Source organism: Pongo abelii, chromosome 4, assembly GCF_028885655.2.
Source record: "Pongo abelii isolate AG06213 chromosome 4, NHGRI_mPonAbe1-v2.0_pri, whole genome shotgun sequence".
Taxonomy (NCBI): domain Eukaryota; kingdom Metazoa; phylum Chordata; class Mammalia; order Primates; family Hominidae; genus Pongo; species Pongo abelii.
In genome coordinates, this window is record NC_071989.2 from 78,864,979 (window position 1) to 78,892,807 (window position 27,829).

At 42.0% G+C, this 27,829-nt stretch overlaps 1 protein-coding gene across 1 annotated transcript; it reads right to left on the reverse strand.

Moving 5' to 3' along the window:
* Window positions 1-288: 288 nt before the first annotated feature.
* SMN1 (survival of motor neuron 1, telomeric) lies at window positions 289-27,798 on the reverse strand. The gene is given in 9 exon segments (NM_001131470.2): window positions 289-864; window positions 1,333-1,386; window positions 6,789-6,899; window positions 8,247-8,342; window positions 10,114-10,266; window positions 10,423-10,623; window positions 11,474-11,593; window positions 14,091-14,162; window positions 27,672-27,798. Coding segments are annotated over 8 exon segments (885 nt in total). The 5' UTR covers window positions 27,753-27,798; the 3' UTR covers window positions 289-864; window positions 1,333-1,335.
* Between the last annotated feature and the right edge of the window lie 31 nt (window positions 27,799-27,829).

Consider the following 27,829-nt stretch of genomic DNA (forward strand, 5'->3'; position numbering starts at 1 on the left):
TGCCTGTAATCCCAATTACTCACGTGACTGAGGCACGAGAACCGCTTGAACCCGGGTAGCAGAGGTTGCAGTGAGCTGAGATTGCACCACTGCACTCCAGCGTGGGCAGCAGAGCGAGCCTCTGTCTCAAAAACAAACAAAAATAAGAATATGTAAAGACATGAAAAATGTGACATTAAGTGGGAATACATATGCACATACACAAAATGCTATGGTGGCATCCATATCAAAATATGGGCCAAAGAGCAAAATAATATGCAAAAAAGAAATACAATCACAGACACATAGTTAATTTTAAAAAAAATATTAAATATTTTATTATATACTTTTAAACATACAGAAGATAGAAAAAAACAGTACAATGAACAGCCATGTTCACCAGTTATATTCTGTAACATTTTGCCACATACGCATCACATACATTTTGTTAAACCATTTGAAACATTTTAAGACACTCTAACACTTCATTCCTAAATGGTTAAGTATGCAAATTAAGACAGTCTTTTATAAACTACAACACCCTTCTCATGGCTCATAAAATTACCAATAATTATCCAATATCATTCAAAATCTAATCCATATTCAAATTTTCTCAACTGCCTCACCACCGTGCTGGCCTCCCACCCCTACCCCAGTCTTTTACAGATGGTTTTTCAAAATAGAGTCCAATAAAATATTTCACATTGCATTTGTATTACATAACTTTTAATCAAGAAGAGTTACCCATTCCACTTCCTTTTTTCTTTCCCAACACTGATATTTTGAAGAAATGAGGCCAGTTATCTTCTATAATGCTTCACATTCCAGATCTGTCTGATCGTTTCTTTAGTGGTGTCATTTAGTGCTGCTCTATGCCAGCATTTCCTGCAAATGAGAAATTAGAACCAGAGGCTTGACGAATTCCAGTTAAACCACGTCCTCTGTGGACACCAGTTAAACTTGACTAGAGCACTTCATATGTCAGAGTGTACAGTGCAGTATGCCTAGGTTATCCCATATCACAATAAAAAAAGTCTGCTGGTCTGCCTACTAGTGATATAAAATGGCATCATATCCTAAAGCTCTTTATTGTGAAAGTATGTTTCTTCCACACAACCAACCAGTCAAGTTATTTGGTGCAATGATACTTGACACATGAGAATTCTAGTAGGGATGTAGATTAACCTTTTATCTAATAGTTTTGGCATCAAAATTCTTTAATATTGATTGTTTTACATTAACCTTTCAACTTTTTAACATTTGAACTTTTTAAATGTTCAAAAACATTTGTTTTCCACAAACCATAAAGTTTTACAAGAGTAAGATTCACTTTCATAATGCTGGCAGACTTACTCCTTAATTTAAGGAATGTGAGCACCTTCCTTCTTTTTGATTTTGTCTGAAACCCTGTAAGGAAAATAAAGGAAGTTAAAAAAAATAGCTATATAGATATAGATATAGATAGCTATATACAGATAGCTTTATATGGATGTTAATAAGCATTTTGTTTCACAAGACATTTTACTTATTTTATTCAACAAAATATGATCAGAAATTAAGTTGATAGTCTTTTAATGTGCTTTAAAAGTTATCCCAAAGAAAACAATTATTAGGCTGCAGTTAAGGTTTTCTTGCAGTGGCTCATGCCTACAATCCCACGACTTTGGGAGGCAGAGGTAGGGGGATCACTTGAGACCTGGAGCTTGACATCACCCTGGGCAACATAATGAGACCCTGTCTCTACAAAAAATTTAAAAATTAGGCTGGCGCTGTGGCTCAGGCTGGGCACAGTGGCTCACGCCTGTAACCCCAGCACTTTGGGAGGCCGAGACAGTTGGATCACCTGAGCTCAGGAGTTCGAGAACAGCCTGGCCAACACGGCAAAACCCCGTTTCTACTGAAAGTACAAAAAATTAGCCAGGCATGGTGGTGGGGACCTGTAATCCCAGCTACTTGGGAGGCTGAGGCAGGAGAATCGCTTGAACCCAGGAGGCGGAGGCTGCAGTGAGCCAAGATTACACCACTGCACTCCAGCCTGGGTGACAGAGCAAGACTCTGTCTCAAAAAAAAAAAAAAAAAAAAAATTAGCCAGGTGCAGTGGCATATCACTGTAGTCCCAGCTACTCGGGAAACTGAGGTGAGAGGACTGCTTGAGCCCTGGAGGTCAAGGCTGCAGTGAGCTGTGAATGTGCCCTTGCACTCCAGTCTGAGTGACAGAGTGAGACCTTCTCTCTAAAAAATAAAATTTAAATTTAAAAAATTTAAAAACATTGCCAGGCGCAGTGGCTCATGCCTGTAATGCCTGCAGTTTGGGAGGCCAAGGCGGGCAGATCACCTGAGGTTGGATTTGGAGACCAGCCTGACCAACATGGAGAAACCCCCACTCTACTAAAAATACAAGACTAGGCCGGGCATGGTGGCTCACGCCTGTAATCCCAGCACTTTGGGAGGCTGAGGCGGGTGGATCAAAAGGTCAGGAGATCGAGACCATCCTGGCTAACATGGTGAAATCCCATCTCTACTAAAAACACAAAAAAATTAGCCAGGTGTGGTGGCGGGCGCCTATAGTCCCAGCTACTCGGGAGGCTGAGGCAGGAGAATGGCATGAACCTGGGAGGCAGAGCTGGCAGTGAGCCAAGATTGCGCCGCTGCACTCCAGCTTGGGGGACAGAGCAAGACTCCCTCTCAAAAAAAAAAAAAAAAACAACAAAAAACCCCACAAAACTGGCTGGGCGTGGTGGCATATGCCTGTAATCACAGCTACTCAGGAGGCTGAGGCAGGAGAATCGCTTGAACCCAGGAGGCGGAGGTTGCAGTGAGCCAAGATTGCGCCATTGCACCCCAGCCTGGGCAACAGGGCAAAACTCCATCTTAAAAAATAAATAAACTAATTTATTAAAAAAAAATTTTTCTTCCTTTTTTTTTTTTTTTTTTGAGACGGAATTTCGCTCTTATTGCCCAGGCTGGAGTGCAATGGTTCGATTTCGGCTCACCGCAACCTCTGCCTCCTTGGTTCAAGCAATTCTCCTGCCTCAGCCTCCCGAGTAGCTGGGATTACAGGCATGTGCCACCATGCCTGGCTAGTTTTGTATTTTTAGTAGAGACAGGGTTTCTCCATGTTGGTCAGGCTGATCTCGAACTCCCGACTTCAGGTGATTCACCCGCCTTGGCCTCCCAAAGTGTTGGGATTACCGGCGTGAGCCACCGCACCCATCCGATTTTTCTTCTTTCAGTATGTCCAATGATGTTCCTGAGCCCACTTATACCTTATTTATTTATTTTTTTTGAGAAGGAGTTTCGCTCTTGTTGCCCAGGCTGGAGTGCAATGAGGTGATCTCGGCTCACCGCAACCTCCGCCTCCCAGGTTCAAGCAATTCTCCTGCTTCAGCCTCCTGAGTAGCTGGGATTACAGGCATGCACCACCACGCCCGGCTAATTTTGTATTTTTTTTAGTAGAGACGGGGTTTCTCCATGTTGAGGCTAGTCTCTAACTCCTGACCTCAGGTGATCCACCCGCCTCGGCCTCCCAAAGTGCTGGGATTACAGGCGTGAGCCACCGCGCCCAGCCTATACCTTATTTTCATCAAATAAAATATATGACCTTAAACTACTTGTGTCACACTTATTAAAATGAGACCATTAAACACCAGTATTCACTAAATAAAAAAAAAATTTAAAGTCAAAAATTAATACTAAAACATTTCTTTTTCTTGTCAGATCTAGCCCAAATGTCCTCTGTCTCTCTTCTGGCTTCAATGCTTTCTATCTTTCCCTACATGTATACTAGCTTGCAGTGGCTTCCCACTTCATTACTAATCTACACCTAACAGACCATAAGATGTACTGAAAGATTTGTTACTAATAAGCATAAAAGTTATAACCTATTTTATGTTATTTCAACAACATTATTCTTAGTCATTTGCATTCTGCTTAGATTGCTAAGACAAAAAGATAGAGGTTAAGAGCTATACTCAGAGCCTATCTCAACCACGTGGCTTCAGTAGAACAAAGGTTAAGAATTGCTAGCTTAAGGTAATGACGTATTAAAAACACTTAAGGCCAGGTGCAGTGGCTCACGCCTGTAATCCCAGCACTTTGGGAGGCTGAGGCAGGCAGATCACAAGGTCAGGAGATCGAGACCATCCTGGCTAACACGGTGAAACCCCGTCTCTATTAAAAATACAAAAAATTAGCCATGCATGGTGGCACACGCCTATAGTCCCAGCTACTTGGGGGGCTGAGGCAGGAGAATGGTGTGAACCCGGGAGGCAGAGCTTGCAGTGACCCAAGATCATGCCACTGCACTCCAGCCTAGGAGACAGAGTAAGACTCTGTCTTAAAAACAAAAACAAACAAAAAAAACCCAAAAAAAACAAAAAGAACACAAACAAGTGTTCATAGCAACATTATTCATTATAGCCCAAAAATAAAAACAACCTAAATGTCCATGAACTGATGAATGGACAAAATGTGATATAACCAAACAACAGAATATTCAGCAATAAGAAGGAATGCAGTACTGGTGCATGCTACAGCATGGATGAATCTTGAAAATAGCATGCTAAGTGAAAGAAGCCAGAAACAAAAGACCACATATCGTATAATTCCGTTTATATATAATATCTAAAATAGACAAATTCATAGAGACAGAAAGCGTACTGACTGCCTAGGGCTGGGGAAAATGAAGGTACAGGGTTTCTTTTTGGGGTGATGAAAATGTTCTAAAATTGTAGTGATGGTTGCATAACTGTGAAAACCAAAACCACTGACTTGTATACTTTCTTTTTTATTTTATTTTATTTTTTGAGACAGAGTCTCGCTCTGTCGCCCAGGCTGGAGTGCACTGGTGCAATCTCGGCTCACTGCAAGCTCCGCCTCCTTGGTTCACGCCACTCTCCTGCCTCAGCCTCCCGAGTAGCTGGGACAAAAGGTGCCCGCCAACATGCCCGGCTAATTTTTTTTTGTATTTTTAGTGGAGACAGGGTTTCACCATGTTAGCCAAGATGCCACTGCGCCTGGCCAACTTGTTTACTTTCAAAGGTAAACTGCACACCATGTGAATTATTTCTCAAGAAAGCTATTTAGAACATAAATTATATAAGTTATACCAATACTTTATATATACATTATGTATTTTTTTCAAGTATTTCATAATTTAAAAAACACAAAAGCCTAGAGTGTTACAGTCAGATAACTGATCTCAAAACAAATTACAAGCTGTTGATTTATTACTTTTTGGTCATTAAAATGAGGAATTCATGACACATACAAATATACCAAGGTCATACTACAACAACTGAAGCGTGACTTTTTCCCCCCCCGCCAAATTCTCACTCTGTTGGCCAGGCTAGAGTGCAGCGGTGTGATCTCGGCTCACTGCAACCTCTGCCTCCCAGGTTCAAGTGATTCTCCTGCCTCAGCCTCTCAAGTAGCTGGTATTACAACTGCCCGCCACCACACTGGGCCAAGTTTTGTGTATTTAGTAGAGATGGAGTGTCACCTTGTTGGCCAGGCTGGTCCTGAACTCCTAACCTCAAGCGATCCACCTGCCTCTACCTCCCAAAGTACTGGGATTATAGGTGTGAGCCACCGTGCCAGGCCTTTTTCTTTTTTTGAGACAGAGTCTCAATCTGTCACCAAGGGTGGAGTGCAGTGGCACAATCTCAACTCACTGCAACCTCCGCCTCCCAGGTTCAAGCAATTTTCCTGCCACAGCCTCCCAAGTAGCTTGGATTACAGGCATGTGCCACCACACCTGGCTAAATTTTTTTTGGTATTTTTAGTAGAGACGGGGTTTCATCATGTTGGCGAGGCTGGTCTCGAACTCCTGACCTCAAATGATCTGCCTGCCTCGGCCTCACAAACTGTTGGGATTATAGGCGTGAGCCACCATGTCTGGCCTTAACTTTTAAATAAGAATATTAATGGGGGCACACACAGATGATACATTTAAAAACGTACACCTTTAAGTCAGTTGTTTCTTCTATATTAATCTACTAAAAATTCAAGTGCCTACAATATCACATCATAATTTTAGCAGGGCACAAGAGCTTCCTTTTAAAAATAATTTTAAATGTTCTGACTAAAATACAATAGAACATGTCCGTAGGAGACTAATGTATAAAGTGACAAGTTTGAAGCCATACTCCCCAAGGTTCAATGTGGTACATATTACCCCAGATCTTTGTGCATTAAAAAAATTTCATTTCTCTTGGAAGGCCGAGGCGGGTAGATCATGGGGTCAGGAGATTGAGACCACCCTGGCTAACACGGTGAAACCCCGTCTTTACTAAAAAATACAAAAAATTAGCCGGGCGTGGTGGCAGGCACCTGTAGTCCTAGCTACCTCTGAGGCTGAGGCAGGAGAACGGCACGAATCCAGGAGGCAGAGCTTGCTGCGAGCCAAGATCACGCCATTGCACTCCAGCCTGGGCGACACAGCAAGACTCTGTCTCAAAAAAAAAAAAGAATTTCATTTTTCTTTTATGAAAAATTATCCCATCTTTTCCATTCCCTACAATCAATTTCAAATCAAAGCAGAGATTAAAACATTATTTAGAAAAAGTATAATTTCAATTCAAAAGTGTATAATCAAAATAATCTAACAATAGCATGAAAGCTTTTTAAAATTAACTACAATTATACTTAGGGACAATGCAAGAGTAATTTAAGCCTCAGACAGTTGTATTTTTTTATTTTTATTTTTTAGTAATATAAAGAGAGAAGCAAGTAGTATTTTATAAATTTACAAAACAAAGTCACATAACTACAAAGAAATTGTCAGGAAAAGATGCTAAGTGATTACTTACCATATAATAGCCAGTATGATAGCCACTCATGTACCACGAAATTAACATACTTCCCAAAGCATCAGCATCATCAAGAGAATCTGGACATATGGGAGGTGGTGGGGGAATTATCTGGAGACAGAAAAAGATATTGTTTATATCCCGTAAACAAAAAAGTAAAGTCTGGAGATTTATATTATATAGTGAATGCTGGAAATTAATTGTATTTTTGCATAGATCATCTCCTACTTAAATTTCTTTTTTCCCCCCTAAACAAAGACGAGGTCTTGCTATGTTGCCCAGACTGGTCTCAAACTCCTGAGCTCAAGTGATCCTACTGCCTCAGCCTTCTAAAATGCTGAGATTACAGGCATGAGCCACTGTACCTGGCCTTAAATTTCTTAACATAGCTAGCATTTGGAGAAAACCAACCAATAACAACAAAAGACCAATTTAATTTAACAAAATTAAATTTAACAAGGATGAAAAGACAGTAAGTGACATAAAAAGTTTAAACATTTTGATTTAGACTATGTATCTGTTCCACTATGAAGCTATGAGCAAAAAAAATCAAGCATAAATACTTTCATGCTTTTCCTTAATACACACACACACACACACACACACACACACACGCACGGAGCTCACATAGCATTTCAAGGGCGATTTTAAGTAAACGTCTTGGGTAGAACACCTGTTCTAACCCCATCCCAATACACAGTATGCCAAAAAGTATCTTTGTATCTATTGTTAATACCTAAAAATCTACCATTAGAAATCCAGTTTACAGCTGGCTGCGGCACTCACGCCTGTAATCCCAGCGCTTTGGGAGGCCAAGGCGAGTGGATCACCTAAGGTCAGGAGTTCAAGACCAGTCTGGCCAACATGGTGAAACCCCACCTCTACTAATAATACAAAAATTAGCCGGGCGTGGTGGCAGGCGCCTGTAATCCCAGCTACTCAGGAGGCCGAGGCAGAATTGCTTGAATCCAGGAGGCGGAGGTTGCAGTGAGCTGAGATCACACCACTGCATTCCAGCCTGGGAGACAAGGGCAAAACTCTGCCTCAAAAAAAAAAAAAAAATAAATAAATAAATAAAGAGAGAGAAAGAAAAAGAAATGCAGTTTACATCAGAAGCTAACATCCAACTATACCTAGAAGGGCAAACACTAATCCCTTATATATGGTATAATTAAATCCCTTCTAACAGGAACTACCTCCTTATGGCATAGATACCAACTTCTGCCAGGAAAGAAGGAGGCAACCTAGAGCTTAGATTTGGGACTACAAGAGCACTGCATTTGGGTAACAGAAAGGCATTAAAAACAAACAAACAAAACCCAGAGGTTTAGTTCAAATTTCTACCTATTAGAATCTGGCCCAAGGGATGTTCTACAATGACATTTTCCAATCCTCTATTCTGCTAATTATCAAATTGTATGTGAAAGCAAAATCTAATCTATACTCTTTTTTACTTACTGGTGGTCCAGAAGGAAATGGAGGCAGCCAGCATGATAGTAAGTGGGGTGGTGGTGGTGGCGGCGGCGGTGGTGGGCCATTGAATTTTAGACCTGGCTATAAGGAATATTTCAAAGGAAAATTAACTTACCAATTTCAATATGATATGAATAAAAAGGACTCAAAACCAAAAGGATAAAAATAATTACCCAGAATATTTGTTTTATACATATCAAAAAGATTAAGTGAAATTTCATGTACCAAATCCTGAAGTCAAACAGACTCATAAGTCAAATGACAACCTCTGGATTTTTCTCATTTCCTTTCTATGTAGACATTAAGGAAGTAAAACAAAATAAGAGTGGTAATTACCTAATAAATCAGAGACAGTCTATTTAGCAAATTATTTCAATCATAAAAGACTATATCCCAAATTTCATTAACTAAATTGTATGTTTTTATGAAAGCCTGTTTAGCTATACATGCCAACTTAGAACACATACTGTGAAAACTAGCAAATCTCTCACCTTATAAAAATCAGCCCCCTGAGACCAATGAAGCATGATGTATATATTCTAAGTGGGTACATAATTTTAGATTCAAGAAACTGTAATATAAGGTAAGCCTCAATAAGAACATTATCACAAAAAATCTTAAAACTTTTGATGAGTCATGCTTGATTTTTAAAAATGACTGCCTAGGCCAGGCACCTGTAATCCTAGCACTTTGGAAGGCAAAGGTGGGGAGATCACTTGAGGTCAGGAGTTCAAGACCAGCCTGGCCAACATGGTGAAACCCCATCTCTACTAAAAATACAAAATTAGCCAGGTGCAGTGGCGGGTGCCTGTAATCTTAGCTACTTGGGAGGCTGAGGCAGGAGAATCACTTGAACCCAGGAGGTGGACGTTGCAGTGAGTTGAAATGGCGCCACTGCACTCCAGCCTGAGCGACAGAGCAAGACTCCATCTCGAAAAAAAAAAGAGAAAAAAAATTGCCTAAATACCATTCCCTCCATGGAGAAATCACCGCTTTACACAAAAGAACTAGAAAGGGACAAGCCTTTAGGTTCCATGACATAATCTAACCTATAATAAAAATCTTTTTAGAGTTGATTTCTGTTACTTATAACCAAAAGGACCATAAATGAAAACAATATTTACATTTGAACTCTACAAAACAATCTGAGAGCGCCTCAGGATTTTATCTATATTAGATGTAAATAATGTGTTATTTTACATACCTTATACAGGTGACATGGGAAACAACAGCATATCATCCAGCTAATGATAAATTATTATTACACTTTTTTTTGTTTTGTTTTGTTTTTTTGTTTGAGACGGAGTCTCATTCTGTCGCCCAGGTTGGAGTGCATTGGCACGATCTTGACTCACCGCAAGCTCTGCCTCCCGGGTTCACACCATCCTCCTGCCTCAGCCTCCCAAATAGCTGGGACTACAGGTGCCCGCCATCACGCCCGGCTAATTTTTTTGTATTTTTAGTAGAGATGGGGTTTCACCGTGTTAGCCAGGATGGTCTCGATCTCCTGACCTTGTGATCCACCCACCTTGGCCTCCCAAAGTGCTGGGATTACAGGCGTGAGCTACCGTGTCCGGTGCATTATTATACTTTCTAACTTAAGTAAGTGTGCTAATTATTAGTCTAATACCTAATACTCCACAAACGTTAACTGGATAAATCTTTCATATAAAGTATTTTGTTGCATCCACTGCAGTGTCTAACATTTTTTTAAAAAATTAACTATTTTTCATCATTATCTTATTTCCTTTTCAAAAAAAATTCTTGCGTATTTAAGCTACAAATTAGTTAACAGAGACGTTAAATGTCCCGATATTAACTATTTTCTGGAAAACTTTCATAGAAGGTTTACCTTTCCTGGTCCCAGTCTTGGCCCTGGCATGGGGGGTGGTGGAGGGAGAAAGGAGTTCCATGGAGCAGATTTGGGTTTGATGTTATCTGATTTATTTCCAGGAGACCTGGAGTTCTCACTTTCATCTGTTGAAACTTGGCTTTCATTTTCATTCTTTAAAAAGAAAAAATATGCAGGTTTTTGTTATAAGGGTGTCATTAAGAAAAAATTAATGCCTCGGTGGATCAAACTGACAACTGTGTATACTGTTTAACAGTTTGTCATTTAGTCTCTGCTTCCAGAAATTGAATTTTTTTTTTGTATCCTTACCTCTTGAGCATTCTGTTCTATATTATTAGCTACTTCACAGATTGGGGAAAGTAGATCGGACAGATTTTGCTCCTCTCTATTTCCATATCCAGTGTAAACCACAACACAGGTTTCTCTCTTAAAATCAATTGAAGCAATAGTAGCTGGGTAAATGCAACCGTCTTCTGACCAAATGGCAGAACATTTGTCTCCAACTTTCCACTACAAAAGAAATCAAAGATATATACAAGCACACATTTCTTTTGAAGAGGGCAAACTATCATCTTGTTTTGATCAGTGGGGAGGTGAAGGATAGAGGGTAGAGATTTGGAAGGCAAAATGATGTAATGAGAAAGGCTTGGGGTCTAAATACATAAATCTGAATTCCAACTCTCTCACTTTTATAATCATGGACAAGTTTCTGAATCTCTTTGAGTCTTAGTTTCCCCATCTTATTAGATGGCTATAATATAAACTACCTCCCATATTTGTTGTGAATAGCAGGAGGGAGATAAAATGCATATGGTGCCCAGCACTCTGGACTGGCCTAGAGCAAGTGCTCATCAACTGTTAGCTCTCTTCCCCCTTGGTAATGATGAAACTAAAGTTGGCTCAAAAGACACCAAAATATTCAGCTTTCAGGACTACTGTTTTTAACTAGCAGAAATAATCTACCTAGACTTCTGGGTTCCTTGGAATTAATAGTTTTAGGGTTTTTGAAGAAAAAGGGGGAAAAAAAAATCTATCTCTCAGCTTAAGATGTAAAACACTGCCAATTCAGCTTACGGCTCTTGGGTACTCCTTCCAAACGGCACCTTCTCCCTGCCTTCCATTCACAAATGGAACACATGTCCTGAATTTAGCATTTATCATTCCCATCTAATTCTTTATACTTTCATGACTAACATGCACGTTCCTAAATAACAGAAAATTTAATAGTTGTTTTTGAAGTTGTATAATTATATGTCAATACAAACTCTGTACTAATCACTTAAGTTAAAGACATTTTACACTATTAAATAAGGACTAACAAGACATCCTTTGAAGTTAAATCTCAACATTTTAAAATAACCTGTTGTAAGGAAGCTGCAGTATTCTTCTTTTGGCTTTTATTCTTCTTAGCAGGTTTTCTTTTAGGTGTGGTTTTTGATTTACCTGAAGTTTCACAAATGTCACCATTCTTTAGAGCATGCTACGAAAACAGGAATAAAAATGTACATGTTACAGGGTGGTGCACAGAATAAAAGGCACGACATAACCCAGTCACTACTATAAGCTAGTCTCAAGTCTCCGTCACCTCAGAAAGCATCTATTTCCTCTTTTGACCACCCCCTACACTATAAAAACTGCTCTTAAAGGCATCATACATCTGATTATCAGCTCTAAAGACCCTTTTAATCAAATCTCCTTGCTCTCAACCTCTCTGTAACATTAGACCCTGTTAATTATCTTTCTTCCTGATATTCATGGCCCTTTGGATGTCATAGCAATGTAGGGCCTCAATGGTTTCATTACTTCTGATCAAGCCTTAGATTTAGGCATTCCCAATAAGAGCTGGCCATCCTTCTTTACTTGCTTAAGGCCATCTATTATTTTATTTTTTATTTTATTTTATTTTTTTTTACACAGAGTCTCACTCTGTCACCGGGCTGGAGTGCAGTCACACTGATCTCAGCTCACTGCAACCTCCACCTCCCAGGTTCAAGCGATTCTCCTGCCTCAGCCTCCCAAGTAGCTGGGATTACAGGCGTGCACCACCATGCCCAGCTAATTTTTGTATTTTTAGTAAAGACGGGGTTTCACCATGTGGGCCAGGCTGGTCTTGAACTCCTGACCTCGTGATTTGCTTGCCTCAGCCTCCCAAAGTGCTGGGATTACAGGTGTGAGCCATTGCGCCCGGCCAAGGCCATCTATTCTTATTACTTTAGTCGCAACAGTCTGCAAACATACTTCTGAAGCTATTAATCCAGCTCTGAGTTTTCTCAGTCTAACATTTCCAATGATCAATTTCACATCTTAATTCATACCTCAAACTCAACCTCAACTTAATTCATATTCAACCTCAACTTAACTCAAATTCAATCTCAACTTAATTCATACTCAAACTCACTACTAAAACTATCAGTTCCCAAATCAGTTTTCCTCCTTTACTCAGATTACTTCTCCCTGCAATATCACCAACCCATCCCACATCGAGCCCCATTTCAATCTCTATTCTATAGAATTCTCTTGGTAATTCTTCTTTAGTTGACTTCTAGTTTCAGTGTATACTGGAAAGCACATTTAAAAATCTAGGCCGGGTGCAGTGGTTCATGCCTGTAATCCCAGCGCTTTGGGAGGTCAAGGCGGAGGGATCTTTTGAGCTCAGGAGTTCCAGGCCACCGTGGGCAACAGGGTGAGACTGCATCTCTACAAAGAATACAAAAATGAGCTGGGTGTGGTGGCACACACCTGTGGTCCCAACTACTCAGGAAGCTGAGGTAGGAGGATTGTTTGAGCTCATGAGTTGAAGGCTCCAATGAGGCATGATCATGCCACTACACTCCAGCCTGGGTGACAGGGCAAGACCCCATCTCAAAAACAAAAAAGAAAAAACAAAACAAAACAAAAAAATCTAGAAATCAGTTACAAAGGTGACATAGAGGTCTGACCCTTAGCTCATGTTACAAGAGTAACTATGAGAAAGACATGAAATCTGTATGCTTGGTGCTCTTTATACACTGTATGAGTATATGCTCTCTTTGCTCAAGGTAGTCTGGACTATTGATGACCCATATTTAGTGCTCAGTAAGACTAAACATCTCAGAGAGTGGAGAAGGTGATGATGTTGGCCAACTATATAAGTGTCTTGTTTGAGACACAGAACCATACTACACTTCCTAAAAGAACTGTGTATTCCTACCCAATAGGAACACTTGAATTGATACCCAACTTACAGGATTTGGGATGATTAGAGTAATTTAATATATGAAAAGCACACAGAGCACTGTCAGCATGCTACAAGTATTAATTGCTGTACTAATGCCATTTATCTTCATCATTATTTTACTAAATGCTTGTTAAATGTTTAAAATTATAATTCAGATTGTCCTTTTCCTATTAATCTCAATTAGAGGACTTCTATAGTTTGATACAATGTAAAAATACTAAAAGGAATACATTTTTTGTTCGTTTTCTGAGATGCAGTCTCACTCTATCGCCCAGGCTGGAGTGCAGTGGTGCAATCTTGGCTCACTGCAACCTCTGCCTTCCAGGTTCAAGCGATTCTCCTGCCTCAGCCTCCCGAGTAGCTGGGATTACAGGCGTGCACCACCGTGCCCAGCTAATTTTTCTATTTTTAGTAAAGACGGGCTTTCACCATGTTGGCCAGGCTGGTCTCGAACTCCTGACCTCAGGTGATCCACCCGCCTCAGCCTCTCAAAGTGCTGGGATTACAGGAGTGAGCCACCATACCCAGCCAGGAATAAATGTTTTAAATTTTATTTAAATTGCCTCCACAAAAAAGATGACATATATAGGCTATCAGCTTCTAAAGGAAGATATCACCTGATTTAACTAACTCATATTACCATCTAATCTTCAAAATGAAAACTGAATAACATGTACTTTAACACTTTATTGTATGTTATCAATTCACTTCCAAATGAATAAAGAGAAAATAAGAAAACGACTAAGCAAGCATTTCATACCTTAAATGAAGCCACAGCTTTATCATATGCTTTTATCAATGCTGTATCATCCCAAATGTCAGAATCATCGCTCTGGAAAGGGTAAGAAATAAAAACAACTCATGTTCAGATAGGTTTAATCAGAAAATGTATGTTAGTACCAAGAGTCATCTTAATCCACACATAACAAAATTACACTGAAAATGAGTATTTAAAATCCTAAACAAAGCCATAGGAAACTTACCTGCTTAGAGGTTATGTGACTTTACTCCAAAAGCTAGACATAGGTAAATGTTCTAAGAATGAATGCCATAAAGTTAATGCCCCTACAATTTAATTCCTATCCACATACCATGAGTAGATTTGTTCAAGGCCAGCTATATTTATTTCAATTAAGATCAGATAAAATTTGACTTTATCTAGACTGTGGGAATGCTGTTCTGACCTCAGAACCTATGATCCAAAGAATACTTTTTCTTTTGAAATTATGTTTCCAGATTATAAGGATACAAATTGTTAATAGTGACTAACCAATTTTCATTTTATTATTATTATTATTATTTTTTTACTTCCATTTCCCTTTCCTGCTTTCCTGGTACCAATTTTCTTTCTTTCCTTTTCTTTTCCTTTCTTTTGTTTCTTTCTTCTCTCCCTCCCTCCTTCCTTTCTTCCTTCCTTCACTTCTCTTTCTCTCTTCTTTTTTTCTCCCCTCAAATTCCTGTGTTCAAACGACCCTCCCACCTCAGCCCACTGAGTAGCTGGGAATATAGGTGCATGCCACCATGCCTGGCTAGTTTTTAAAATTTTTTGTAGAGATGGGGTCTCGCCATCTTAGCCAAGCTGGTCTCGAACTCCTAGGCTCAAGTGATCCTCCAGCCTCGCTCGGCCTCCCAAGTGTGGGAATTACAGGCATGAGCCACCACACCTGGAAATATTTTTGTCCAGACATGGTGACTCACGCCTGTAATCCCAGCTACTTGGGAGGCTGAGGCAGGAGAATTACATGAGCCCAGTTGTTGGAGGCTGCAGTAAGCTATGATCATCCCATTGCCCTCTAGCCTGGGTGACAGAGCAAGACCCTGTCTAACAACAACAACAATAACAAAATAATAATAATAATAAATAATTTTTTAGCACTATCTACTAGCACTGTGCAAGTCACTGAGAGATATATAGAAACATGGTACTCTCCAGTTATTATCTAACTAGGGATTTAAGACTATCACACAAGACAAAACAAAAAACAATATAAAACAAATCTTAACAAACATCAAAATGTGAAATACAAACAGTATTTTAATTAAAAAGGAAAAAAATTAATGTATACTGAAAGATCATATGGAGGAAACCGGCCTAAGAAATAAAAACCACTCATGCCTGTAATCCCAGCACTTTGGGTGGCTGAGGTGGGTGGATCACAAGGTCAGGAGTTCGAGACCAGCCTGGTCAACATGGTGAAACCCTGTCTCTACTAAAAATACAAAAATTAGCCGGACATAGTAGCACATGCCTGTAGTCCCAGCTACTTGGGAGGCTGAGGCAGGAGAATCACTTGAACCTGGGAGGCGGAGGTTGCGGTGAGCCAAGATCGCACCACTGCACTCCAGCCTGAGAGACATAGCGAGACTCTGTCTCAAAAAACAAACAAAACAAAACAAAAAAAAACAAGATTTAGGCTGGGCATGGTGGCTTGTAATCCCAACATTTTGGGAGGCCAAGGCAGGTGAATTGCTTGAGTCCAGGACTTCCAGACCAACCTAGGCAACAGGGTAAGAACCTTGTGTCTACTAAAAATACAAAAATTTTGGCTGGGTGTGGTGGCTCATGCCTGTAATTCCAGCACTTTGGGAGGCCGAGGCAGGCAGATCACGAGGTCAGGAGTTCGAGACCAGCATGGCCAACAAGGTGAAACCCCATCTCTACTAAAACTACAAAAATTAGCTGGCGCGGCGGCAGGCACCTGTAATCCCAGCTGCTTGGGAGGCTGAGGCAGGAGAATCACTTGAACCCGGGCGGCAGAGATTGCAGTGAGCTGAGATTGTGCCACTGCACTCCAGCCTGGGTGACAGAGTGAGACTCCGTCTCAAAAACAAACAAAAAAAACAAATTTAGCTGGGCATGGTGGCACATGCCTATAGTCCCAGCTACCTGCAGGGGCTGAGGCGAGAGGGTCACTTGAGCCCAGGAAGTTGAGGATGCAGTGAGTGGAGATGGCGCCGCTGCACTCCAGCCTGGGTAACAAATTGAGACCTTGTCTGGAAAACAAACAAACAAACAAACAAACAAAAACAAACCCAATAGGATTTGCATAGGTAGACAAAACAGAACGCATTCCAAGTAAAAGCATGAACAACAACAACAAAAAAGGCATGGAAGCAAAAATAAACACACTAACTATAAGAATTTACTTATGTGAGGTAACTGAAGTAGTCAAATTTATAGAATTAGAAAGAATGGGCCGGACGCAGTGGCTCACGCCTGTAATCCCAGCACTTTGGGAGGCCGAGGTGGGCGGATCACCTGAGGTCAGGAATTCGAGACCAGCCTCAGCATGGAGAAACCCCATCTCTACTAAAAATACAAAATTAGCCGGGCGTGGTGGTGCACGCCTGTAATCCCAGCTACTCGGGAGGCTGAGGTAGAACTGCTTGAACCTGGGAGGCGGAGGTTGTGGTGAGCCGAGATCGCGCCATTGCACTCCAGCCTGGGCAACAAGAGTGAAACTCCATCTCAAAAAAAAAAAAAAAAAAAGATGATTACCAAGGGCTAAGTGTAAGGAGAAATGGGGATTTGCTAATGGGTAGAGTTTCAGGTTGCAAGACGAAAAAGTTCCGAAGATCTACTGTGCAACAACATGAACATACTTAATATTACTGAACTATATACTTAAAAATGGCTAAAATGACAAATTTTTTTACTTCAATAAAAAATAAAACACTGTATGAGGGATTAGTGAGACAAGTCCAAATAGAATCCAATCTATACTATAGGGTAGAGTTGGATTTGGTATACTAGAGAGTATTTTGGATTTGGTACAGTATTAGTCAACGAATTCCAAAAAAGTTTGTTATAAAATTCACTGAGTTGTAATATTACTTTTTGTCATTTTCCTGTTTTTTTTTTTTTTTCTCTTGAGACAAGAGTCTCGCTATGCCACCCAGGCTGGAGTGCAGTGGCACCATCTCGGTCCACTGCAACCTCCGCTGCCCAGGTTCAAGTGATTCTCCCGCCTCAGTCTCTCAAGTAGCTGGGATTATAGGCGCCCACCATCAAGCTGGGCTAATTTTTGTATTTTTAGTTAGACATAGGCTTTCATCATCTTGGCAAAACGGGTCTCGAACTCCTGACCTCAAGTGATCCTCCCACCTCAGCCTCCCAAAGTGCTGGGATTACAGGCATGAGCCACCGCACCCAGCCTTGTCATTTTCCTGTTAATCTCCATTACATAGAGATAAATGTATTCCAATATAAAATGTCAATCTTGCTGTATGATAAAAAGTACTTAATAATCCCAGCCTGGGCAACATGGCAAAACCCCATCTCTACAAAAAGTACAAAAATTAGCTGGGCGTGGTGGTTCACATCTGTAGTCCCAGCTACTCAGAAGGCTAAGGTGGGAGGACCGCTTGAACCAGGGAAGAGGAGATTGCAGTGAGTGGAGATCAGAGATCGTGCCACTGCACTCCAGCCAGGGTGACAGAGTGAGACCCTGTCTCAAAAAAAAAAAAAAAAAAAGTACTTAAAATCATTAAGTCACTTTGCAGATAAGAAAAGTAATCACAAAGAGGTTAACTGACTTAAGGTTACATTCCCACTTGGAAGGGAAGATGTTCCTTGGAGATTTGGTAAAAGGAATAAAAACAGGCTGGGTCCAGTGGCTCACACCTGTAATCTCTGTCTCGAAAGAAAAAAAGCGGGGGTGGGGGGGGAGGCTGGGCACGGCGGCTTATGCCTGTAATCCCAGCACTTTGGGATGCAGAGGTGGGTGGATCACTTGAGATCAGGAGTTTGAGACCAGCCTGTCAATGTGGCAAAACCCCGTCTCTATTAAAAATACAAAACTTAGCCGGGCATGGTGGTGCACACCTGTAGTCCCAGATACTTGGGAGGCTGAGGCAGGAGAATTGCTGGAACCCGGGAGGCAGAGGTTGCAATGAGCCAAGATCACACCACTGCACTCCAGTCTGAGTGACAGAGTGAGAGTCCACTCAAAAAAAAAGAAGCAAACAGTAGAAAATGAAGGGTGGTCCTGAAGAAATAAAGAAATCACAAAATCAAGGCCAGTGATATCAATAGAAGAGTGCAGTCTTAAAGCAAGATACATAGACAGATGGCAACTCAAACTCCTCATATCTCAACTGTTATCGCCAGACCAGGAAACAAGTAATTTCAAAACGAACAGAAAACAAAGCGACAGAAGAAAAGGTAATATTGATTACAAGGTACCCAAGGACAAATATACCTGACTGAAAATCTAAGGAGCACCAAAGCAAAGCCATGAAAAAGAACCAAAGGAACAAAAATAAATAAAAAGCAAAATGGTTGATAAGTTGGCAAACAGTATTTATTTAACGTATGTATAAATGGGGTCCCTGAAGAATAAAAACAAAACAATCTTCCTGGTGGTCTAGTGGTTAGGAATTTAAAAAAAAGAAAAATTCCTAGGGATGGGAGGAAGAACCCCCTCCCATCCTCAGAGCCTCTAAGCAAATAGACTAAGTTACAAAATAAAGAAAATCAGTTATCATTAGACTTTCTCATAGAAATTTATGGGGAAAAAGTATGAGCCAAGAATTTTATATGCAGCCTAGCTGTCTTTGAAGTAGCAACACTAAGAAAAGTTTAAAATGTAGAAGAATACTGTACTAACTAGCCTTTCCAGGGTAATCTATTGAAAATAAGCTTCATCCATCCAAGATATGACCAGGGAAACTTGGGTTTTAAAAACAACAGAACTGGCCAGGCATGGTGGCTCACGCCTGTAATCCCAACACTTTGGGAGGTCGAGGTGGGTGGATCACCTGAGGTCAGGAGTTCGAGACCAGCCTGATCAACATGGTGAAACCCCGTCTCTATTAAAAATACAAAATTAGCTGGGTGTGGTGGCGCGCATGCCTGTAATCCCAGCTACTCGGGAAGCTGAGGCAGAAGAATTGCTTGAACCTGGGAGGTGGAGGTTGTGGTGAGCCGAGATCGCGCCATTGCACTCCAGCCTGGGCAACAAGAGTGAAACTCCGTCTCAAAAAAAACCCCAAAAAACATAAAACAGAATTGTTAGCATCAAATATATTTAATTGTGGATCTAAGAGAAAAGTAGTGTATTAAATTGAAAATCTGATTCTAAAATTTATATGGAAATACTGAGGACAAAAATAAACCAAAGCTGGACAATTTACATTATCTAACTTTAAGATTGTAAACCAGAAGTATTTGAGACAGGTTTCAATTTAGAAAGTTTATTTTGCCAAAGTTAAAGATGCACCTATGACACAGCCTCAGAAGGTCCTGATGACATGTCCCCAAGGTGGTGGGGTGCAGCTTTGTTTTATACATTTTAGGGAGACATGAGGCATCAATCAATATATGTGATGTACATGAGTTCTGTCAGGAAAGGCAGGACAACTCAAAGTGGGGGTAGGGAGGTTTCTAGGTCACAGGAAGATTTAAAGATTTTCTAATCGGCAACTAGTTGAAAGACTTATTATCAACAGAAAGGAATGTTTGGGTTACCATAAGGGGTTGTGGAGACCAAGGTTTTATCATGCAGATGAAGCTACCAGGTAGCAGGCTTCAGAGAGGGTAGGTTGTAAATGTTTCTTTTCAGACTTTAAGAGTCTGTTCTATCAGTAATTCCAAAGGGGAGGAGGGTGTGATGAGACATGTCCAACTCCCCCTTCCCATCATGGCTTGAACTAGTTTTTCAGGTTAATTTTGGAATGCCCTTGGCTGAGAGGATGGGTCCATCCAGTTGGTTGTGCAGGGTGGGGGGGGGGCTATAATTTTATTTTTGGTTTACAAGACATACTCTGAAGCAATAGTAATTGAAAGTGTAGTCCTGACATCAATATAGACTAATAGACAATGTAACAGAATTGAGAGTCAGAAATAGCCCTGTGATATATATGATTGATTTTAACTAAAGTTACAAATGTGGTTTAATAGAGAAAGCATAGTAGTTTCAAGAAATGATGGTAAAACTATTGGAAATCCTTATGCAAAAACAAACCAAATTTCCACCTACATTGAGCCATATATAAGAATTAATACAAAATGGATTACAGACCTAAGTGTAAAACTAAAACTCTAAACTGTATTAAAAAAAAAAAAAACGAGAAAAATCTGTGATCATGAATTGCCTATAACAAAAGAACAAACTGAAATGGCCTTGCTGCCTGGGGTGGCACCTGAAGTTCTTGGTCTCACGCTGAGGAAATCAAGGACGCTGACACAACAAGGGTGTGAGGCTAGAGCAGAAGTTTAACAGGCAAAAGAAAGAGAATAGCTCTCTCCTGCAGAGAGGGGTCCTGAAAAGAGTTGACATTCCACAGTGAAATACAAGCATTTTTATAAAGGAGCTAATGGGAAGGGGGTATCTTATCTACATAGGGAGCAAAAAACCAGTTAGGACCAGGTGTGCCATCTGCATAGAGCGTGAATCTCTGGCAGCCCCCACCCCAACCTTTTATTATGCAGGCAGGTCCTTGGCCTGAGCTACTCCACATTGCTTATCTCTTTCCTATTGTGCATGTGCTAAATAAAGGGAGGTGGAGCCACCATGGTGGACTTGCCTGGCCCCAGGTACCCCTTTCTCTCTGTGCAGCTGCAGGCATCCCCAACAACCCACAACATGTAAGCTTCCAGCTTCCTTATCTGAGTACGTACTAAGGTCCACTGTGTTTACTGGGACCCACCTTATGTATGTGAAGCTTGCTGATTACCCAGGAAGCTCCCCCTCTGTGCCAGAGCTGCTTCCTTATACATGTTTACAGCCCGATCTTCCAGGCTGCTCCTTGTTAGAAGAGAAGTGATTTCTTGGGCTGCTTTTTGTTAGAAGGGAAGTTCTACCGAGGACTCTATCGGCCTACCTAGTCTCTTTTTACCTCCTCTCTCAAAACCATCGAAGAAAAAACTGAAAAATTAGATTTCAGTAAAATTAAGATTTTCTGTTCTTAAAAAGACGTTGTTAACAAAATGAAAAACCAAAGTGTAAACCAGGAGAAAATACATGCAAGTTACCTATCTGATAAAGATATTGTACCCAGCAAACATGAAGAACTCTCAAACCGCAACAACAAAAAAATTCAATTAAAAGATGGGTAAGTTTGCCAGGTGCAGTGGCTCATACTTGCAATCCCAGTCTTTGGGAGGCTGAGGCAGGAAGATTGCTTGAGCCCAGGAGTTCATGACAAGCCCAGGCAACATAGTGAGACCTCGTTTCTACAAAATTTTAAAAAATTAGCCAGGCATTGGGGTGCATGCTCGTAATTTCAGCTACCCAGAAGGCTGAGACAAGAAGACTGAGCGCAGGAGGTGGAGGCTGCAGTAGGCTGTGTGATTGCACCACTGCACAACAGCCTGGGTGACAGAGTGAGACACTGTCTCAAAAAAAAAAAAAAAAAAAAAAACTCAAATGATTTGAACGGACACTTCACCAAAGAAGATATACGGATGGCAAAGAAACTGATGAAATGATCAACAGCAGCACTGGTCATTAGGAAATGCTAATTAAAATCACAAGAAGCCACTATATCTATTACAATGCCTAAAATTAAAAAGACTGACCATACCAAGTGTTTGCAGGGACACTGAGCAAATGGAACTTTCATACATTGCTGGTCAAAATGCAAAATGGGGGAGCTGTTCTGAACCTATTCTAGTTGTGAGGGCTGTCCAACTTTTGAATTGTTCTTTGCTCAATTAATCTCTGTTATATTAAAAGTAAAATGGTACAATCACCACTTTGAGGAAGAGTTTGACAGCTCCTTAAAGACTTAAAATACATCTACCCTGAGACCTAAGTATTCACTCAAGAAAAATGAAAGCATATGTCTATACAAAGTCTTTTTAAAAATTTTTTTATAGGAAATTTTTAATTTTTGATTTTAAAATAAAAATAGGGGTTTCGCCATGTTTCCCAGGCTGGTCTCAAACTCCTGGGCTCAAGCGATCTGCCAGCCTTGGCTATACGAAGTCTTACATACTAATATTCATAGTGGCTCTACTTGTTAACAGTCCCAAACTGGAAAAAGCCCAAATGTTCACAAACAAGCGAATGAATACAGTATCGTATATACATGCAATGGGATACTACTGAGCAATAAAATGGATGAAAATCAAAATAGCTATGATAAGTAAAATAAATGTGACAAAAAAGGTACTGTATCATTCCACGTTTATAAAATTCTTAAAAATGCAGGCTAATCTATGGTGACAGAAAGTAGATCAGTGGTTGTCTGGGGACAGGACAAGGAGGGATGAGAAGGATCACAAAACAGCAATCCAACTGAGGCCACCATGCTATAAGGAAATCCAAACCAGCCCACACATTGAAACCACATAAAGAAATCTTCATGAGACTACATGAAAAAAAGAGATAGCCTGCCAATCCCTAGCTGCTCAGTCCCCAGCTACTGTAGCTCTAGCAACTATGTAGGTGCAACCATGAGACAGCCACATGAAAACTGCCCAGCAAGGCCCTCACAAATTCCTGACCCACAGAAACGATGAGAGATAATAAAATGTTCTTTGTTGTTTCAAGCCACTAAGTTTTGGCAGATTCGTTACACAGCAACGGCAGCCAGAACAGACCATCAGGACTGCCTTTATATCTGATTCTCAGTCATTTCCAGTAGCTCAGATTTCTCAAATTATTCTCAACACCCTGCCATCTTCTACCTTCTCCTACCACTTCCTGAAACTTCCACTGTGCTCCCTTAATTAATAAAATCCCACTCTTTAACCTCTGAATCATCCCTTCATTTCTTGCTCTAAGTAAAATCTAGCTCCCTGAGGATGCCTTTTCCTTTCGCAGCCATCTCAAATGATAGATGTTTCCTCTTTTCTCCTCCACACTCTTCATATCACTGTACCTACTGGAGATGTGGGGAAGAAATCTTCCCTTTAAGCCAGACCCTGTCTTAAAACAAAATAAACGGCCGGGTGTGGTGGCTCAAGCCCATCCTGGCTAACACGGTGAAACCCCGTCTCTACTACAAATACAAAAAATTAGCCAGGCGTGGTGACGGGCGCCTGTAGTCCCAGCTACTCGGGAGGCTGAGGCAGGAGAATGTCATGAACTCGGGAGGCGGAGCTTGCAGTGAGACGAGATCGCGCCACTGCACTCCAGCCTGGGCGATAGAGGAAGACTCCGTCTCAAAAAAAAAAAAATTAATAAATAAAAAATAAACAAAAACATCGGTAGACATATTTCAAGGAATTTTATTTAAAAAAATTTTTTTTAGAGATACGTTGGCTCCCTGTGGCCCAGGCTGGAGTACCGTGGCATGATCCTAGCTCATTGCAGCATTGATCTCTTGGCCTCAAGCGACCCTCCTTTGGAGTCGCTGGGACTAAAGGAGTGAGCCACCACGAAATTTTATTATAAATGGAAGGTAGAGAAATTGGGCAATAAATGGAGGGGGAAGTGAGTTAAGAGGAATTTTAATTGTGTGTGTGTGGTTTTAAGAGAGAGGGGTCTTGCTCTGTTGCCCAGGCTGCTGGGGTGCCAGTGGCGCAAACATGAATCACTACAGCCTTGGACTCCTGGGCTCAAGCTATCCTCCCACCTCTGCCTCCCAAAGTACTGGGATTACTGGTGTGAGCCACTGCACTAAGATAGGAGCAACATGTTTCAGCATGTTTGTGGATTGATAGGAAAGATAAGAATGGGAAAGTTGATGTCGGAAAGAAGAGAATTGCTAGAGCAATGTCCTAGAGTAGGTAAGAAGGGATGGATTTGGCCTTTGTTAGAAACATTAGCGGTTCTTTTGGTGACAGCTATATAGTTACACATCTATGATACGTGAATGGGCAGATAGGATGGCAGGAGATTTTGAAAGTTCTCTTGATTCTTACTGTTCTCTTAGTGAAAGAAGCAAGGTTATCAGCTAGGAGCTAGGATGGGAGAGGAAAGAGAAGATGGGAAGTAGACAGTTCTTCAGAAGAGTGGGCAAGGGTCGGACTAGGGAAGTTTAGTGGAAATATTGCTAGGCAACATAAAGGGCCTACTTGAGATTCGTGGTCATGAGTTGAAGGAGACCAGACAGCAAGATTGTGTATGAGGGCACCCACAGAGTAAATGGAGAGTTGGAATTAATACAGTTGTAGTTTTACCATGTGGATATGAAGAAGTGAGGGGGAGAAGTACAAAGGAGTTATCTTAATGATTGACCATGGAATTTAAGCTGGCTAAGAAAGGAAGTGAGAAGCCGGACGCAGTGGCTCACGCCTGTAATCCCAGCACTTTGGGAGACTGAGGTGAGTGGATTACCTGAGGTCAGGAGTTTGAGACCAACCTGGCCAACATAGCGAAACCCCATCTCTAATAAAAATACAGAAAAATTAGCCGGGCATGATGGTGGGTGCCTGTAATCCCAGCTACTCAAGAGGCTGTGGCAGGAGTATCCCTTGGACCCAGGAGGTGGAGGTTGCAGTGAGCCGAGATCACGCCACTGTACTCCAGCCTGAATGATAATAGTGAGACTTCACCTCAAAAAAAAAAAAAAAAAAGAAAGGAAGTGAGGATTTTAAGACCCTGAGAGACAGTTTAAAAAGTGGGAGGATCGGCCGGGCGCTGTGGCTTACTCCTGTAATCCCAGCACTTTGGGAGGCCGAGGTGGGCAGATCACAAGGTCAGGAGTTTGAGACCAGCCTGGCCAATATGGTGAAACTTTGTCTCTACTAAAAATACAAAAATTAGCCAGGCATGGTGGCACACGTCTGTAATCCCAGATACTCGCGAGGCTGAGGCAGAAAAATTGCTTGAACCTGGGAGGCAGAGGTTGCAGAGAGCCGAGATCATGACATTGCACTCCAGCCTGGGCAACAAGAGCAAAACTCTGTCTTTAAAAAAAAAGAATACAAAAATTAGTCGGGTGTGGTGGCGCGTGCCTATAATCCCAGCTACTTGGGAGGCTGAGGCAGGAGAATCAGTTGAACACTTGAACACGGGAGGCGAGGGTTGCAGTGAGCCGAGATTGCGCCACTGCACTCCACCCTGGGCGACAGAGCAAGACTCATCTTGGAAAAAAAAATTAGCCGGGCATGGTGGCAGGTGCCTGTAGTCCCAGCTACTAGGGAGGCTGAGGCAGGAAAATCGCTTGAACCCGGGATGTGGAGTTTGCAGTGACCCGAGATCGTGCCACTGTACTCCAGCCTGGGCGACAGAATGAGACTCTGTCTCCAAAAAAAAAAAAAAAAAAGTGGGAGGATCAATGTACTGCCAGTCCTAATGAAGTGGAATGATTGTCCTCATCAAACCACGAGTAGGACTAAGTTGCAGAACCTAGAAGGTGATGGTTAAGAAAGTGGGATTCTTGAAACTGCATTTATGGAGAGGTTGTGGTTATTGGTTATAATAAATAAATACAGTTGAAGTGAGTGAGTAGCTGAGATTTGGGGATATATCAGTTCATTCTCACACTGCTGCAAAGACATACCTGAGACCAGGTATTTATAAAGATAAGAGGTTTAATCAGCTCACAGTTCTGCTGCCTGTACAGGCTTCTCTTGTGGAGGCCTAAGGAAACTTACAGTCATGGTGGAAGGTGAAGGGGAAACAAGCACAGTCTTCACAGGGCCAGCGGGAGAGAGAAGGGGGAAGTGCTATATACTTTAAAACAACCAGATCTTGTGAGAACTCTTATCAGGCAACAGCACTTGGGGATGGTGCTAAATCATTAGAAATCACCCCCATGATCCAGTCACCTCCTACCATGCCCACCTCCAACACTGGGGATCACAATTCAGCATGAAATTTGGGTAGGAACACAGAGCTGCACCACATCAAAGGATGAACAAGATTGTGGTGGAGAGGAGTTTAGAGACCTGTAAATATAGGGTAATTGAAGGGATCATCTACATGGATATTTAAATCACCAAAAATTATGCAGGAGTAGTGTTGGAGAGAGAACTGCGATGTAAACATTAAGGAATGAGGAAGAGTGACTCGGGAGGCTGTAGATGACTGCAATAGGAAACGATAATACACTGTGAGTCTGGTGACAAGATTTTCCTTCTTTCTTTTTTTTTTTTTTTCCCTGAGACAGGGCCGCTTATTGTTGCCCAGGTGAGAGTGCAATGGCGCGATCACAGCTCACTACTACCTCCTCCCAAGCTCAAGGGATTTTCCCACTTCAACCTCTCAAGTAGCTGAAACTACAGGTGCTGACCACCATGCCCGGCTACTTTTTGTCAGGATTTTCAAGGCTGGGAATTTTGAGAAAGGAATGGAGGAGAATAATCTGGAAGTGCAAGCAGAGAGCAGGGAAGATTTCTTTTTTTTTTTTTTTTTTTTGAGACGGAGTCTGGCTCTGTCGCCCAGGCTGGAGTGCAGTGGCGCGATCTCGTCTCACTGCAAGCTCCGCCTCCCGGGTTCACGCCATTCTCCTCCCTCAGCCTCCCGAGTAGCTGGGACTACAGGCGCCCGCCACCATGCCCGGCTAATTGTTTTTTGTATTTTTAGTAGAGACGGGGTTTTACCGTGTTAGCCAGGATGGTCTCGATCTCCTGACCTTATGATCCGCCTGCCTCGGCCTCTCAAAGCGCTGGGATTACAGGCGTGAGCCACCGCACCCGGCCGTTTATTTTAAGACAGGGTCTGGCTCTGTCGCCCAGGCTGGGGTGCAGAGGCGCAATCACAGATCACACTGCAGCCTCCACCTCCCTGAGCCTTCCAAGGCCTGAACCTTCCAAGTAGCTGGGACCACAGGCGCGCACCACAACACCCGTCTAATTTTTGCAGACTCGGAGTCACACTATGTTGCCCAGGCTGGTCAAATGTTGCCTTGGCTTTCTCTTCTCCTACTCTCCAACTCACTCCAGTCAAATTCACCCCTACCATGCTATGCCTAAGACTGAACTCCTGAGAAACTTGCTCTACTGGCAATCTTCTCTTTCCCATCTCAGTAAAAAGCAACTTTATCTTTTCAACTATTCAGGATAACCTCCGTTATCGAATCTATCTGAAAAACCTGTTGCCTCCGATTTCAAAATATACCCAGAATCCAAATACTTACACTCTTAATAACACCTTGATCTAAAGTTCAGATCATCTTAACAGACTCCTAGGTGGTTCCCCTGCTTCGCCCAGGCCTAATGCCCTCACCTCCCCCACACTAGCCAGAGAGGGGTGAACAAAATAAGCTACTGCCAAGTCGCGGCAGGGCCTCCACTCAACGCCATCAAGGAGCCCAAACTGCTCGAGGAAGGAGCTTGCGGATGTGGTTCGCAGGGAACGGAGTGGGAAAAGACGTAGAAAAACGCGGACCACAACTCCAGTGAGCGGATCGACTTGATGCTGTCCCGAGGCTGGGGAAGGAGAGTCGGGCCCGAAGAAGGGTGCTGCTAGCGCCTATAGGGAGACTGCGCTGGCTGCGACCTCACCTGGCCTGTGCCGCGTCGGAACAGCACGGCATCCTCCTGCTCCGGGACGCCGCTACCACTGCCGCCGCTGCTCATCGCCATAGCAAACCTGCGGGTGCGCAGCGTGGGGCCCCGTCCCTTCTTAGAGAGACGACTTCCGCCGCCCGGGGCTTCTGGGA